The sequence below is a fragment of the Thalassophryne amazonica genome, chromosome 14 (genome assembly GCF_902500255.1).
Source record: "Thalassophryne amazonica chromosome 14, fThaAma1.1, whole genome shotgun sequence".
Classification (NCBI taxonomy): domain Eukaryota; kingdom Metazoa; phylum Chordata; class Actinopteri; order Batrachoidiformes; family Batrachoididae; genus Thalassophryne; species Thalassophryne amazonica.
The window spans coordinates 29,513,353-29,529,464 of record NC_047116.1 but is presented as its reverse complement, the minus strand read 5'-3'; the positions used below and the strand labels follow the sequence as shown (position 1 = coordinate 29,529,464).

The following is a 16,112-nucleotide window of genomic DNA, read 5'->3' as shown; positions in this document are numbered from 1 at the left end:
TCATTAATTTTCTGATAGCTGTTAAAAATTATAAAGTGATTTTGATGTCTAAATTAGGAAGCAACATGTTACACTATAATACAGGGGTGGCCAAGTTCGATCCTCGAGAGCCACATTCCTGACACTCTTAGTTGTCTCCCTGCTCCAACACACCTGAATCCAATGAAAGGCTCATTAATGAGTCTTTCATTGGATTCAGGTGTGTTGGAGCAGGGAGACAACTAAGAGTGTCAGGAATGTGGCTCTCGAGGACCGAACTTGGCCACCCCTGCTATAGTAAATGAAACTGAATGGTTAGGTTTAAAAGCTCAGAGAGACACACTGTCACCACCTACTGTTGCCACTCGCTGCATGTATTTTTGTCATTTCACTGCTGTGACTACACAGAAGCACCTCAATCTCCATTTCACAAAAGATTCTTTTCTTCCCTCTCTTGTTTTGTTATTCCGTTGAGGAACATAAGGAACAAGCAGATGTTTTATTCCCATACATAGTTATTTCAGGGCATTTCTGAATGCAAAAAAACAAAAATGTGCATGAGCATGTGCTTTAGAACATGTGAGATTTATCAACAGCTGATACATCCTGATAGAATCTTTTCTGCTCACAGTTTGATAAATGAGGATCTGGGATTGTTTGGTTTTGGCAAAACTATGCCCACTCAAAATCCTCATCTCTATGAAACGTAATGGTTATTGATAGTTATAATTTCTTTCTGCAGAGCCACTATTCCATCAAGAAAACCTGTGCAGCTCTGGGCTTTGGGACAGAGAATCTAATCCTTTTGAACACAGATGAAAGGTTTGTTTTGTGCTTACACTATATGCAGATGATCTGGTAATGTACATTAACACTGGATCTCCACATGATTTACTACATGTTGTCTCTGTGTCCAGAGGACGAGTCATTCCTGCTGATTTGGAAGCCAAAGTCATAGCAGCAAAGCAAAAGGTGACTATCAGCACTAACTTATATAGCTTCCCTTGCAGAAAAATAGACAACCTTTTAATTTACTTCTATCAGTGACTGAGTTGCTCATATGAGCTGTGACGTTCATCTGTCATGAAGAAAAGCATCAGCAAGGTTATTTCAGTAAGGTTAATACTTCTGTTTGCTAACGTGATGGAGCTCTGGTCTGAATCACATCCACTGGAAGCAATTTGCAAAAAAAGTGATGCGCAGACTGAAAACAAATAAGCAAGCAATTTTGTCCCAACACCAGCTGAAAACAGTGCATTATCTGAAAAATGATTTTGTCTTTTTGGTGTCACACTAAAAGGCAGAATATCACAAGCTGAATTCAGCCCGGAATTGTCTTTTTTTGATGCTTTTTCATCTCGCAGGGTTTCATCCCGATGTTTGTAAATGCCACTGCGGGTTCCACGGTCTACGGAGCCTTTGATCCCATCAACGAGATTGCAGACATCTGTGAAAAGTACAACATGTGGCTTCATGTGGACGTAAGTGAATACTGATCAGCTTGGATGTGGAAAACTGGATCAGCTCTGCTCACCGATTCTTTGTTGTCATCGACGTTGCGTCCTGATTGCAAACATTCTGCTGTGTTATGTGCAGGGTGCATGGGGAGGTGGTCTACTGATGTCCAGGAAACATAGATACAAGCTGGATGGAATAGAGAGGTAAAAGATGTTAAACACATGAATGTAACAGAGATGCCTTTTTCTAATCTGGTCCAGAATGCAGTGGCAGTTTTGTTCATTTCCAGTTGAGGAACAGGGTGTGACCAGCTGTGCTCTAACAGGTGCCATTTACATTATATCTTATTCTCCAAACACATATATTCACATTAGAAACCTTAAGAGGCAGAATGTTTAGAATATTTTAAGTAGTTAGCACAAACCACCCCAAGAAGATTATTGGACTGGTTTAATAGTCTTGATTTTAGTGTGAAATGATTCCCAAGATGTAAGACTGCCCTTCAGCACTGCGTCACCAAAATAAAAAAAGAGTTATGTGTATCAGCTCAATTGAAAAACTTGCTGACTTCATGCTCAAATATAACAACAGGTAATGTCATTGGATCATTCATTGGAAAAAGGTTCAGTTGGATCCATTTTATCTCATGCAAAGGTGAAAACATGAATTTTTAATCATTTTCATGAAAAAATTTCAATTGGATTAAACTGAAACTTGGGGTGTCTGAGAAATGTAACCTTCAGTGAATACTACTACAATGGGACAGGATGAAAGGTCAAAATAGGAATTCCCAGTGATTCAAACCGTTTAATTGCACCATACAGAAACTAGGGGTCTTTGAATAATTTAAAGCCAGAATTTTGCTCTCTTGCCTCAGTGGTTACTGAAATCTAAGTAGTGGGTCATTTAATAATTTATATATATTTTTTATTTTTTGCTTTTACAGAATCAGAATCAGAATAGATTTTATTCGCCAAGTATCCACAGAATACAAGGAATTTGACTTTGATTTGAGCTGCGCTCCACTCCACTCCACCGACCTGAAGAGGGCAAAGCACCTTTTTCCGGTCGAGAACCATGGCCTCGGATTTGGAGGTGCTGATTTTCATCCCGGACGCTTCACACTCGGCTGCAAACCACCCCAGTGCACGCTGAAGGTCCTGATTTGATGAAGCCAACAGAACCACATCATCCGCAAACAGCAGAGACGAGATTCTGTGGTTCCCAAACCAGACCCCCTCTATACCCTGGCTGCGCCTAGAAATTCTGTCCATAAAGATAATGAACAGAACTGGTGACAAAGGGCAGCCCTGGCGGAGGCCAACGTGCACTGGAAACAGGTTTGACTTACTACAGGCAATGCGAACCAAGCTCCTGCTGCTGTCGTACAGGGACCGGATAGCCCTTAGCAAAGGACCCCGGACCCCATACTCCCGGAGCACCCCTCACAGGGTGCCCAGAGGGACACGGTCGAACGCCTTCTCCAGATCCACAAAGCACATGTGGACTGGTTGTGCGAACTCCCATGAACCCTTGAGCACTCGATGAAGCGTGTAGAGCTGGTCCAGTGTGCCGCGACCAGGACGAAAACCACACTGCTCCTCCTGAAACCGAGGTTCAACTATCGGTTGAATTCTCCTCTCCAGTACTCTGGAATAGACCTTACCGGGGAGGCTGAGGAGTGTGATCCCCCTGTACTTGGAACACACCCTCCGGTCCCCCTTCTTAAACAGAGGGACCACCACCCCGGTCTGCCAATCCAGAGGCACTGTCCCCGACCGCCATGCGATGTTGCAGAGGCGTGTCAGCCAAGACAGTCCCACAACATCCAGAGACTTAAGGTACTCAGGATGGATTTCATCCACCCCAGGAGCCTTGCCACCGAGGAGCTTTCTATCCACCTTGGTGACTTCGGCCTGGGTAATGGATGAGTCTGCCTCTGAGTCCCCAATCTCTGCTTCCTCTTCAGAAGACGTGATGATGGGATTGAGGAGATCCTCGAAGTATTCCTTCCACCACCTGACAACATCCCCAGTCAGGGTCAACAGCTTCCCACCCGCACCGTAGACAGTGCTGGTGGAGAGCTGCTTCCACCTCCTGAGGCATCGGACGGTTTGGCAGAATTTCTTCGAGGCCGACCGATAGTCCTCCTCCATGGCCTCCCCGAACTCCTCCCAGACCCGAGTTTTTGCCTCTGCAAGCGCACGGGCTGCGGCACGCTTGGCCTGCCGGTACCTGTCAGCTGCCTCCGGGGTCCCACCTACCAACAAAGACAAGTAGGACTCCTTCTTCACCTTGTGGGTGCAAGTAAAATAAAATGTGCAATAAGAGAAAATAAAAAAAGAAAAGGATGTGTGAGACAGACAACAGATTGAAATTAAACTGTACATGAGGTAGATGGCTTAGTGAGTTTTTAGGCAGGTTAAGTTATTCATCAGTGTGATGGCCTGTGGAAAGAAACTGTTCCTGTGTCTGGTTGTTTTGATGTACAGAGCTCTGTAACGTCAACCAGAGGGGAGGAGTTTAAACAGTGTGTGTCCAGGGTATGAGGGGTCTGCAGAGATGTTACTCGCTCGTTTCCTGGGTCTGGACGGCATAAGTCCTGGGTGGAGGGCAGGATGGCTCTGATGATTTTTTTTCTGCAGACCTGACAGTTCATTGACGTCTGTGTCTGTCATGTTTGGAGGCAGAGAGAAACCAAACACAGATGGAGATGCACAGGACAGACTGGATGATGGATGTGTAGAAGATAATGAGCAGTTCCTGAGCTGTTTGAGGAAGTACATCCTCTGCTGTGCCTTTTTCCTGATGGAGCTATGTGTCCACTTCAGATCTTGGGAGATGGTGGATCCCAGGAACCAGAAAGGGTCCACAGTAGGCACAGTGTTGTTGAGGATGGAGAGTGGGGCGGAGTGATGGTGGGTTCCTCCTGAAGTCTACTATTATCTCTACAGCCTTGAGCCGGTTCAGCTCCATGTTGTTCTGACCACACCAGAGGACAAACTGTTCCACCTCTTGTCTGTCCAATAATGGTGGTGTCGTTCGCAATCTTCAGGAGTTTAACAAAGTGGTTCCATGAGGTGCAATTGTTTGTGTAGAGCAGGGGTGGGCAATGAGGGCCAAGACACTGCAGGTTTTCCTTGCAACCAATCACCTCAACAGGTGGGTTGCTGATGAGCTTCTACCTTGAACATAAACACCTGGTCGTCTTGAAATTACCTGCTGAAACACCTGATCATTAATGAAATCACCTGCTGAGGTGACTGGTAGCAAGGAAAACCTGCAGTGCTTTGGCCCTTCATGGCACATGATTGCCCACCCCTGGTGTAGAGGAAGAAGAGCAGTGGGGAAAGCACACACGGCTGAGAGGCGGCAGTACTGATTGTCCGTGTGCTGGATGTGATGCTCCCCAGCCTCACCTGCTGTGTCCTGTCTGTCAGGAAGTTGAAGATCCACTGACAGGTGGGAGCTGGCACAGAGAGGTTGGAGAGTTTTTTGTGCAGAATGTTGGGAATGATGGTGTTGAACTCCGAGCTGAAGTCCACAAACAGAATCCTTACATACTTCTCTGCCGAGTCCGGGTGCTGCAGGATGTTATGTAGACCCATGTTGACTGCATCCTCATCTGTTTGCCCAGTAGTCAGACTGCAGGGGATCCAGCAGGGGTCCTCTGATGTCTTTCAGGTGGCTCAATACCAGCCGTTTAAAAGACTTCATGAATAGCTGGTACCATGTTAAGGCATCTGTTTATGACCATGTACTCCATTAGAGCCTATAGAAACTTCTATCTTGCAAATCATTTGATGACATAAGAACAAGGGTAATGTGCAGAACTGCTGTAACTACAGAGGCATAAAGTTGATTACCCACAGCATGAAGTTATGGGAAAGAGTAGTAGAAACTAGGCTTAGAAAACAGATGAAGATCTGTGAGCAGCAATATGGTTTCATGCTGAGGAAGAGCACTACAGATGTAATGTTTGCTCTGAGAATACTGATGGAGAGGTATAGAGAAGGTCAGAAGGAGTTACCTTGTGTGTTTGTGGATTTAGAGAAAGCTTATGACAGGGAGCCAAGAGAAAAGTTGTGGTATTGTATGAGGATGTCTGGAGTGGCAGAGAAGTATGTGAGGGTAGTGCAGGACATGTGCAAAGATAGTGTGACAGTGGTGAGATGCACTGTAGGAATGACAGACTCATTCAAGGTGTAGGTGGGATTACACCAAGAATCAGCTCTGACTCCTTTCTTGTTCGCAGTGGTGATGGACAGGCTGACAGATGAGATCAGACAGGAGTCTCCATGGACTATGATGTTTGCAGATGACATTCTGATCTGTAGTGAGAGTAGATAGGTTGAGTCCAGCCTGCAGAGGTGGAGATATGCTCTGAGAGAGAAAGGGAATGAAAGTCAGTCGGCGCAAGACTGAGTACGTGTGTGTGAATGAGAGGAACCCCAGTTGAATAGTGTGGTTACAAGGAGTAGAAGTGATGAAAGTAGATGAGTTTAAATATTTGGGGTCAACTGTCCAAAGTAATGAAGAGTGTGGTAGAGAGATGAAGAAGAGAGTGCAGGCAGGGTACAGTGGGTGGAGAAAGGTGGCAGGAGTGATTTGTGACTAAAGAATATCTACAAGAGTGAAGGGGAAAGTTTACAAGATAGTAGTGAGACCAGGTATGTTGTACGGCTCAGAGACAGTGGCACTAACAAAAATGACAGGAGGCAGAGCTGAAGATGTTGTGATTCTCTTTGGGAGTGATGAGAATGGACAGAATTAGGAATGAACATATCAGAGGGACAGCTCAGGTGGGACTGTTTGGAGACAAAGTCAGAGAGGTGAGATTGAGATGGTTTGGAGGGACCCAGGGTATATAGGGAGAAGGATGTTGAGGATGGAGCACCAGGCAGGAGGAGAAGAGGGAGGCCAAAGAGGAGATTTATGGATATGCTGAGGGAGGACATGCAGGTGGTTGGTGTGACAGAGGAAGATACAGAGGACAAGGTGAGATGGATCTGCTGTTGCGACCCCTAACGGGAGCGGCCGAAAGAAGGAGAGTAATTAAGGCTGTATCACAAATTGATGGCGTATAGTGTATTCTGCATCTTACTTTCCTTTTTAGTCACATCATAATAGTCAAGCCAGTGTAGACGCCATTGTCCTCGTTGACTGAATAAACCAGTTAAATGAAAATGTTTGTGGGTTCACTTTTATTCACCGAAGTATCAAAATGTCAAGTGCATACTGTTTTAAATTATTTCCTGGACTGTTGTATGAACAAAGATCAACAAATTATTTTATTTCAAGTTGTATACTTTTCAATTTCAGGAAAACAGTGAAAACAGTGGAGTCAGTGGCTGCAAAGAAAACCTGCACCCTCTTGGCCCTTTCTGGAATCAGTTTGACATCTATGCACTATACCATCAACTCAGCGCCATTGTATGTGTTAGAATTTAAAACCAGTAGTGCACAAAATAAAGTGCAGAGCATTGCATGAGGTATTGATGTTATTGATTAATGCTGACGGTTTGTTTTCAGATCAGAGTTGAGTATGGTGATAGCTTTGGGATAGAAACTGTTCATCAATCTTGTGGTGCTTGTTCTGATGGACTTGTAACATTTCCCTGAGGGCAACAGTTCAAACAGATAATTAGCAGGATGGAATGAGTCTTTCAGAATGTTGTGTGTCTTCTGCAACCATCGAGCGTTGAAGATGGTGTCCATGGTAGGTACTTGTTGGCTGAGTGTTTTGGGCTATTTTTATAGTCCTCTGCAGTGACTTCCTGCTTGCAGCAGAACTGCTACCATACCACATCAGGATGCTGTGTGTGAGAACATTCTCAATGGAGCAGCGATAGGACTTTGGGTGCTGTTGTGAGAGACTGGCTTTCCTGAGTGTGCGGAGAAAGTATAACCGCTGCTGTTTTCTTTACTGTTGCTGTAGTATTGTCCATGATGTTTTGTTGTGGAGGCACCTTGAACACATGCCTAGGAGACATCCTTACCAGATGCCCGAACCACCTCAGATGACTCCTCTCAACGCGAAGGAGCAGCGGCTCTACTCCGAGCTCCTCATGCATTGAGCTTCTCATGTCAGGAAGCCCATTTCAGCCGCTGGTACACAGACCCGGCGCCAGAAAAAAAATATTAAGGGGGAGATGAGTTTATCACAGGGGGTGGGGGCGGCCCCCCCCCCAAAAAAAGTGCACACCGGAGGGGACATGTCTCTGAGAGTGCATAATGAATAGGGTGCGCTCCAGGAAAGCTTGTGTATTTAGGCTACACCGTTGTAAGAGACTGAGTAAGAGTAAAGAGTGATGACAGAATTTTTTTAATTATTTGAACATATAGACCCTCGGTCAAGTGATCTCCACCATACCACACAGAGCCGGTGTTCTGTCGAGATGAGGTGCGTCAAAACATTAACGTGTGACAGGACTGCTCATTTATAGAGCAGTTTTCTGAAGAAAAATCATTGGAAATGTTTTTTGTTGTTTGCTACCTCAAAATTTCTGATTACTGTTTAAAAAAAAGTTTAGAACACTTGTAAGTAAAATAGCTAAATTAATCAATAAATGGTTCTTTAGAAACCTTTCATCTGTAAATTAAAACCACCTGTTAGTTCAGATTAGATAATTTCTTGTTTAACATAAGGAACCTTGGACATTTCTTTTTAGACAAATAAAATAACATGGAAACGTGTACATTTTTTTAAATTCTGGTAGATTATTTATATCTCATTTCAACCAGAAAAACAAACACTAAATAAATACAAATGTTTATTATAAATGCAACAGGAAATAATTTAACAGTGACTGCAGTGTGATTGTAAAGTAGGATTTCTGTGACATAAACCTCATGGTTTTTTTTTTTATATATAGTCATTTCAACTTGTAATTTCGTCAAGATATGCAATTGCCTTTAATGTTGTTATCAGGACAGAGTCATTTCTAAAATATGAATTTGAGCACAATAAGTGGAGAGCTTCTACCTGTGCAAATGTCTTTTGACTTTGATTCGTGGACATTTTTAATGATCCACTCATTTATTGTTAAAATATAAAATGAAACAGCTTTTTAAAAAATAAAATTTTATTTAGAAGCAGGTGATGTTCTGCTGGATTCTCGGGACCAGATGAAGGTCTCTTCTGCAGCTTTGAACTCTGGTGGTGTTGCTGAAGACACTTTTGTCCTATTTTGAAGAGCAGAGATGTTTTCTTTCGACTGGACTTCATGGTGTTCAGCTCATCAATGGAAGTTTGGTTGTCTGCACAGCAAATGTTCCTGATTGGGACAAATAAAAATATTTCTTTAAATATAAAGAAACACTAAACAGTTTCTATATAAAAAGGGGGGGGGGACAGCAAAAAAACGATGGAAAAAAATGCCCGAAAAAATAAGTTATTTAAAGTTGAGCTTTTGTGGTGTCTGAAAAAAGCTGTAGCTTTATTTGGTAAAAAATAAAAAAGACTGAACCATTTACATATTAAAGCGTTCACTCAGATCAACTGTGCTAAAAGGCTAAGCTAACGTTAGCTGATCAATAAACCTTCACAGCAGTACAGAAACGTCACATTTTACTTTTATTTTATCCTCACCTCGATAAAGCTGCAGAACTAACCTCCGTTGAGCAAACTGGGACTTCCAAAAAGTGGGAGATTTCGGACTGAGTGGGTTTGCTCCATCGCCCCGGCTGCCTGCCTCGGTCTGCCCAGGAATGATGCCTGAAGGCCGGCTTCTCCGTGCGGGTCGGCCCGCTGTTGCGGTTTGATCGATATCCCACCAAGTCGTCAGTCCTCCCTCGGTCGGCATCACTCCGAAAAGTAGCCGAAAAAAAGCTTCTCCCAGCAGGGTGATGGGAGAATCGTACTGCTGTTTTTTAAAGGTTATTTGTTGTTCAGGCGATGCAAATTCAAGATGGTGATCGCACCGGCCTGGCGTTACGACGCGTTGGGAAGCGTTAAAGCATTGCGCTGAAGCTTGCAGTGTGAAAGGCCCTTGACACTGCTTGAATAAATCGAACTTGCCCTCTGCCGCACTGACAAGCACAACCCTCAACCTATCAAATCGCTTGAACACAGACACACGCCATATCCGTTTGTTTTAAAATTGATTACTTTAGTTAATTAATTTGGTTTATTTGTTAAATACGTGATATTATTGAATAACTAATATTTTGCTATATTTTCCAGTATTTGTTTTTCTTTCTTTTTTATTTTTATTTTTTGATAACTCTAACATCCGAGGGGGCGAGGTTGATGACGTGAGGGGGCGTTGCCCCCAAACGCCCCCTCGTGGCGCCGGGTCCGCTGGTACCCATGATGTAGTTCTTTCAGTCATGACCCAACCCTCATGACCATAGGTGAGAGTAGGAATGAATTTTGACCAGTAGCTTGAGAGCTTTGCCTTTTGGCTCAGCTCCCTTTTTGTCACAACAGTACGAAAGAGTGGATGCAATACCATCACTGCTGTGCCAATTCTCTGACCAATCTCACACTCCACTGTCCCCTCACTTGTGAACAAGACCTTGAGGTACTTGAACTCCTTCACTTGGGGCAAGGTCTCATTCCCTACCCAGAGTAGTCAGGGTGGGGAATTCCCCATTGCTATTGGGGTAAATCCCCATTTAGTGGAGCACATTAATGTTCAGGCTTATTGTTACAGAGAAGCTGGTCCTCCCAATTCCTTCACAGAACCCTCACTGCAAAAAATGAATATACGATCTCAGCTTTGTTGATCACAAACGTTCATGAAAGTGATCACTGTGACCTTAAACAAGCCTCCCACTGCTGATTTTTGACACAAGAAAGAGAGACAGAGAAAGAGAGAGAGAGAGAGAGAGAGAGAAGGAAATTCAGATATCAAATCAGAGCCTGATTGAATCTTGTGAGCAGTCAGGAAAGTCTTAAACAAGTTTTTACAAATTTGTGACACCAGGACACATTCTGATTCACAAAACATGAGTATCTGATGCAATTTGTGCAGACAAGGGGTAATATGTGTCTTTTACTTTAATTTTACAGATGGCTTTGTTTTTTATTTCAATAATGCACCTTGAAATGAATCATTTCTGCTTAAATGTGGATTTGGCTGCTCAGTTATTTTGATGCCAGGCTACAGTTGAAGCTAAAATTAAAATTCACTGCAGATTGTTTTCTGTTTTGGAGCAAGCAGTGAATGATTTTATTAGAGCAGGTCAAAATTGACTACAGCGGACAGCCATTATGTGCACTTGGTCTGTAGTTGGATGTACATGGGGGATTGGGAGGGAAAGTATAGCTCCATGAGCATACAGTGTGATGCATGGCTCTGCTTATTGCACTGGCAAAAGCATAGATATCATACACGTGCACGATATCTATGTGCCAGAAGTAGATGATGGTGGACATGGAGTGATAAAGACTGACTGTTCTGTGAACAAAAGCCTCCTGGTTCTCATCCCATGAAAAGCATGTCGCGCTCTTCGAAAGAAGACAGTTTTGAGATGTTAGATATATTTTTGCTTTGTGGGAGATTGTAGTAATAACTGCAGGAAGCCCACATAGACTGTATGGTGTAGCTTTGTGTGACACATGTGCACAGACACTCATGGAACTGTCCATAATCAGGTATAGGCAGCAATAAGAGTAAGAAACATACATTGTTTCTGCTTTTCTTCATGTTTTGGAAATGGAGTGGAAATTGGGACCAAAAATCTGCAATGAGAGGTCAGGGTTTAGATTAGTAGCTATGTTCACAGATATGTCATGACGTTCATGCAATCTGTACAATATGGGGACGGAAATTGAACTGTGCTCACTGTTTCAATATCTGTCCAGGGCCAACTCAGTCACCTGGAACCCTCACAAGATGATGGGAGTCCCACTGCAGTGCTCTGCCATCCTGGTCAGAGAGAGGGTGAGACTGCTGCACACATGTACAGTCTGCATGATGAGCACAAACCCACAGGCACATGTTGTCTTTTATGTCTTTCTCCTTTAAAGGGATTATTACAAGGCTGCAACTCCATGTGCGCCGGATACCTCTTCCAACCAGACAAACAGTATGACGTGACGTACGACACGGGTGACAAGGCTATTCAGTGTGGACGTCATGTCGATATCTTCAAGTTTTGGCTCATGTGGAAAGCAAAGGTGCGCCTTTGTCTACTTTCAGCTTTTATCATCTGCACCTCAGTGGTTCTATTGACTTTGCTATTATCAAGCGTACTTTAGTGCACATCCTCAAAATCTCAGTGGGATGGGGGCAGGATACAAAAAAACAATGAAAACTCAATAGAAATGTACGCACATGGTGAAATTAGAGCTGCCTTTCAGAGCTCCTGTTTCAGTGCTCCGAAACGTTCCATTGACTGTGCAGCCACGTCTAAAACATTACTTTTCACTTCAGTGTTTTGTTTATCATTCTTAAAGGGAACAGTGGGATTTGAACAACATATTGACAAGTCCCTGGATCTGGCGCTGTATCTCTACAATAAAATAAAAAATCGAGAGGGCTTCAAGATGGTGTACAATGGCGAGGTAAGAGCATTAAATAAACAGAAATAAAATAAAATGTCAACATTTCTCAAGTTGATAAGTTGCTATAATACGTGTGCCAGTGAGAACCCTTCTGAAGTTTTCACGCATTCTCAAAAAGAACACTAATTTTTATTACACAAACATAAACAGTGGTGTGCAAATGTTTTAAGCACCCCAAAATTACTGTTATCATTATTATTGTCATCTTCTTCGTCTTCTTCAAAACATCCAAACATTTCTACCCCAACAAAAATAAAAAAATAATATAACTTTTATTAAAGAACCCAATCAGTTGTCAAGATACAAATGTCTTTTCAAAACAAACAAACAAACATCAAAAACCTAACTTTCTTTATAGACATACTCTTCTGTTCCTGCCAACATACTGACAGTAATAAAATGGTCTTGTAAAAAAAAAAACAATTTCATATTGCAGGAAACTACTGAAAAGACACTTAGTAGTTGTATCACCTAAGATAAGTTATTTTTTTTTAAAGTGAACAGTGGTCACATTTACAAATGCATTTAATTTTATTAAAATGGTAAATGGACTGCATTTATATAGCGCTTTTCCATCTGTATCAGACACTCAAAGCGCTTTACAATAATGCGTCACATTCACCCTGATGTCAGGGTGCTGCCATATAAGGTGCTCACTACACACCGGGAGCAACTAGGGATTAAGGACCTTGCCCAAGGGGCCTTAGTGATTTTCCTGTCAGGCTGGGATTTGAAACAAGGATCCTTTGGTCTCAAGTCCAACGCTTAACCACTAGACCATCACCTCCCCTTAAAAGATTTTAGTTATTTTAAATGTGCCTAAAACTCAAACACTGAAATTACAGACTGCGATTTTTACCTTATTAATGTCATTCTGATTTTCTCCCTATCAGCCACAGCACACTAATGTGTGTTTCTGGTACTTTCCACCGAGCCTACGTGACGTGCCTGATGGTGAAGAGCGCCGTAATAAGTTACACAAGGTAACAACTCATCATTGTGGGCACTACATAACCATCATTTGCATGAGTAACTCTTGGGTTTGGCTTGGTGGTATCTCTTTGATACCCCCTCACCACCACCACCATCAAGAATTTTAGCAACCTCAGCCGTTAATTCTCTAAATGTTCCAGCTCTATAGTATCCCCAGTGCTCATAACTCAAATGAGATCAACTCTGCATGATCCGGCCACATATATAATGCAAGATGTCCCTTTTTTTTTCATTATTTTATTTGCTTCGGTATGTTAACATGATTAAAAGTGTACTCTCTCCAACCCCCCCAAAAGAACAGCAGCTCTTATCCTGACTGTCTAATCTGTTACTTTTATAGGTTTTATTGTTATTACTGTTGTGCTTGGAAATTTTCTCAAATTTTCCAGATTTGCATTTGGAACTGAAATTTACTTTAAAATACATAGTTGTACACTTACTAACAATTCTGACAGTCCTTCAATTACTGATGCAGCCTCTGTGCATTTGTACTTTTTCTACAGTTTTAGATCTATTCATCGACTGTCTATGCCAGTGGTGTCCTAAGACAAAAGGTATTCCAGAAAGGGCCATGAACTCATCCCATCTGCTCAAAGTGAGGTTTATCAGTTAAATCACCTGCTGGTGTCAGTGGCTGGAAAGAAAACCTGCACTCTCTTGACCCTTTCTGGAATATCTTTGGATACCATTGGTCTATGTTAAGTCTTTGTAAGACTTTGTTTTCCACAACAGGTGGCCCCAAAGATCAAGGCAATGATGATGGAGTGTGGGACTACAATGGTGGGCTACCAGCCACAAGGTGACAAGGTCAACTTCTTCCGTATGGTCATCTCCAACCCAGCTGCCACACAGTCAGATATTGACTTTGTAATTGAGGAGATCGAGCGTCTAGGACATGAGTTGTAAGAACATATATTGTCAAAGGTTTCTTTTTTTAAAACCATTTGCCTTTTCCAACACTGGAGACCCTTCAGCTTGGCTTTACGTCAAATGTGTTACGTGTACAACTTTTAAACTTGCTGGGCTTTCCTGGCATCGTACAGTAAGTAATATGTCATATGTGTTTCCCTGTTTCTTCTGTCCTTAGCAGCAGTCACCTATTTAAAAATTTGCACCACAGGATCTCTAGGGGAAAAACCTCTGGAGAATCATCACAGCACAGAATTATTCTTGCCAAATCTGTATGCATTTTACTGTTTTATGATATTAAATAAAAACAGAATGAAATCTCAGTATTTTTGACAGGCAACAGAATATTCTAGCATTGTCAAAAGCAGCATTAATGTAACATATGATGTACTGAATGTTGGTGCTCGTGTTGTCCATGTAATTGTCGAGCTAGTTGCACCACCACATTGTACTCTCGCTGTTGTTTGCCTTTGGTAATACGTAAGTGAGATTGTTACAAGTACTTGATCGCTGTGTTTCTAGAGGTTTTATTTAGATTGTGTAAACTACTGTTATATTGCCTTAGTGCCAAATGTGTCCTAGTTTTACAGTGAGAAGTTCCTGTATGTAAAAATCAATCATATGTAACAGATTAATAATCCAGTTTATATCAACAGATTATAATTGTGAAGAGGCTATCTGCTATTCTGTACCATTTGTAATGTTAATCATATTTGGAAAGTTTGCTGTACAGTATGGAGATGTTTTGAACTTTTAGTGTATTTGTGAACCAAAGAAGGGTTGGGTTACATTTCTGAACATGTACATGGCCCCTATTCTCTTTATGGATGGATTAGCATATTTATATAAGAATTACCAAATTTAGTATCCGTACCTTTAGTGCCGTTTTTGTTGTGTAACTGTGTTGTTGTGGTTCATTGTCGTGGAGACATGTGGCTGGAGTCTAGCGGATGGCTCCAACCGCCAATGCTTTGTTAATGATAAAAGCACAATGCAAAATACAATTAGGGACAGATGATCTGCATTATGTGTTAAGTCTAGTAATATTATATGCAGAACTTTGTATTATGATCATAATATGCACACTTTTAATGTGACAACGTAAGAAACAGGGATTGTTAAATCATGTAGCAGTTAGCTTGAAAAATATGATGTGCAGCATTTGTTGCTGTCGTAGGATTTATTGAACCGTTGTACATTCCTGAATTATTGGGATGAAAAGTCCCTCGTCAGATTCAATGTAGGCACTTTAACCTCTCATCATCATTTACAGAGTATTACTGTTGTATCCTCAAGATGAATAAAAGCTTTAAAAGACCTGTGTGCACATCTTTTTGCACCTTGTAAAAGGATCTGTGATCATCTACATTTTGCACTCTAAGAATGGAAATGTATGTTAAATGTCACTAATTTGAAAGACTCTCAGCATCTCTCAGTCACTGCCAAACACTGAGACAGGCTGAATCCATTGAGGGATGGACAAAGTGCACTGATGGGAAGGCTATCTCTCAATCAAACCTCAACATACATAGTACGCACAAAACTACAAAGTTATTCATTATAACAAGGCATGTACATTCACCACTGACATACATTTTTGTTGTAAAGTTAAAAATACAGAGTAGCAAACCCAATATTACGGAAGTGCATTACGGAAATGCATTGCATTCACTGGGTTAAAAAAAGACAACTTATCTCGTAATTACATGACAAGATCTCTTGATTATGAGAAAATGATCTCTTAATTATGAGAAAAGATCTCGTAAATACAAGATTCTGATCTTATAATTACAAGATGAGATGAAGAAAATGAAAAAGGTCTTGTCCGGTGTAAATCCTCGCAAATCAGTGGGCAAAGATGGCGCTATCACAGTTAATCTGCTATACCTTCTGCTATATCTGCTATATGCTATACCTAAAATTTCCCAAAATTTCCTTTGTATTGTTAATTGTCTCAGTAGAATGGTACAAGCAGAGGGTCACCCCTTTGAGTCTGGTCTGCTTGACGTTTCTTCCTCAAATCATCAGAGGGAGTTTTTCCTTACCGCTGTCACCTGTGTGCATGCTCTAGGGGTTGGTAAGGTTAGACCTTACTTGTGTGAAGTGCCTTGAGGCAACTTTGTTGTGATTTGGTGCTATATAAATGAAATAAATTAAAGTTAAAAAATACTGTTTCAGTTTGAAACACTGGGAAATATGGATGTTTCTTAAAAATGAGGATGATATTAATATTAGTATGTCAACACTGCACAGGCATCTC

At 41.8% G+C, this 16,112-nt stretch overlaps 1 protein-coding gene across 1 annotated transcript in view; it reads left to right on the top strand.

Moving 5' to 3' along the window:
* The window catches only part of LOC117524373 (glutamate decarboxylase 1-like), a 37,825-nt gene extending 22,658 nt beyond the window's left edge, over window positions 1-15,167 (top strand). Inside the window, exons 8-16 of the mRNA XM_034186134.1 lie at window positions 722-801; window positions 897-951; window positions 1,344-1,460; window positions 1,576-1,640; window positions 11,249-11,327; window positions 11,414-11,563; window positions 11,843-11,950; window positions 12,844-12,933; window positions 13,676-15,167. Coding sequence (XP_034042025.1) covers window positions 722-801; window positions 897-951; window positions 1,344-1,460; window positions 1,576-1,640; window positions 11,249-11,327; window positions 11,414-11,563; window positions 11,843-11,950; window positions 12,844-12,933; window positions 13,676-13,849 — 918 coding nt within the window. The 3' untranslated portion in view covers window positions 13,850-15,167. The remainder of the gene's footprint in view (window positions 1-721; window positions 802-896; window positions 952-1,343; window positions 1,461-1,575; window positions 1,641-11,248; window positions 11,328-11,413; window positions 11,564-11,842; window positions 11,951-12,843; window positions 12,934-13,675) is intronic.
* The last annotated feature ends 945 nt before the right edge of the window (window positions 15,168-16,112 follow it).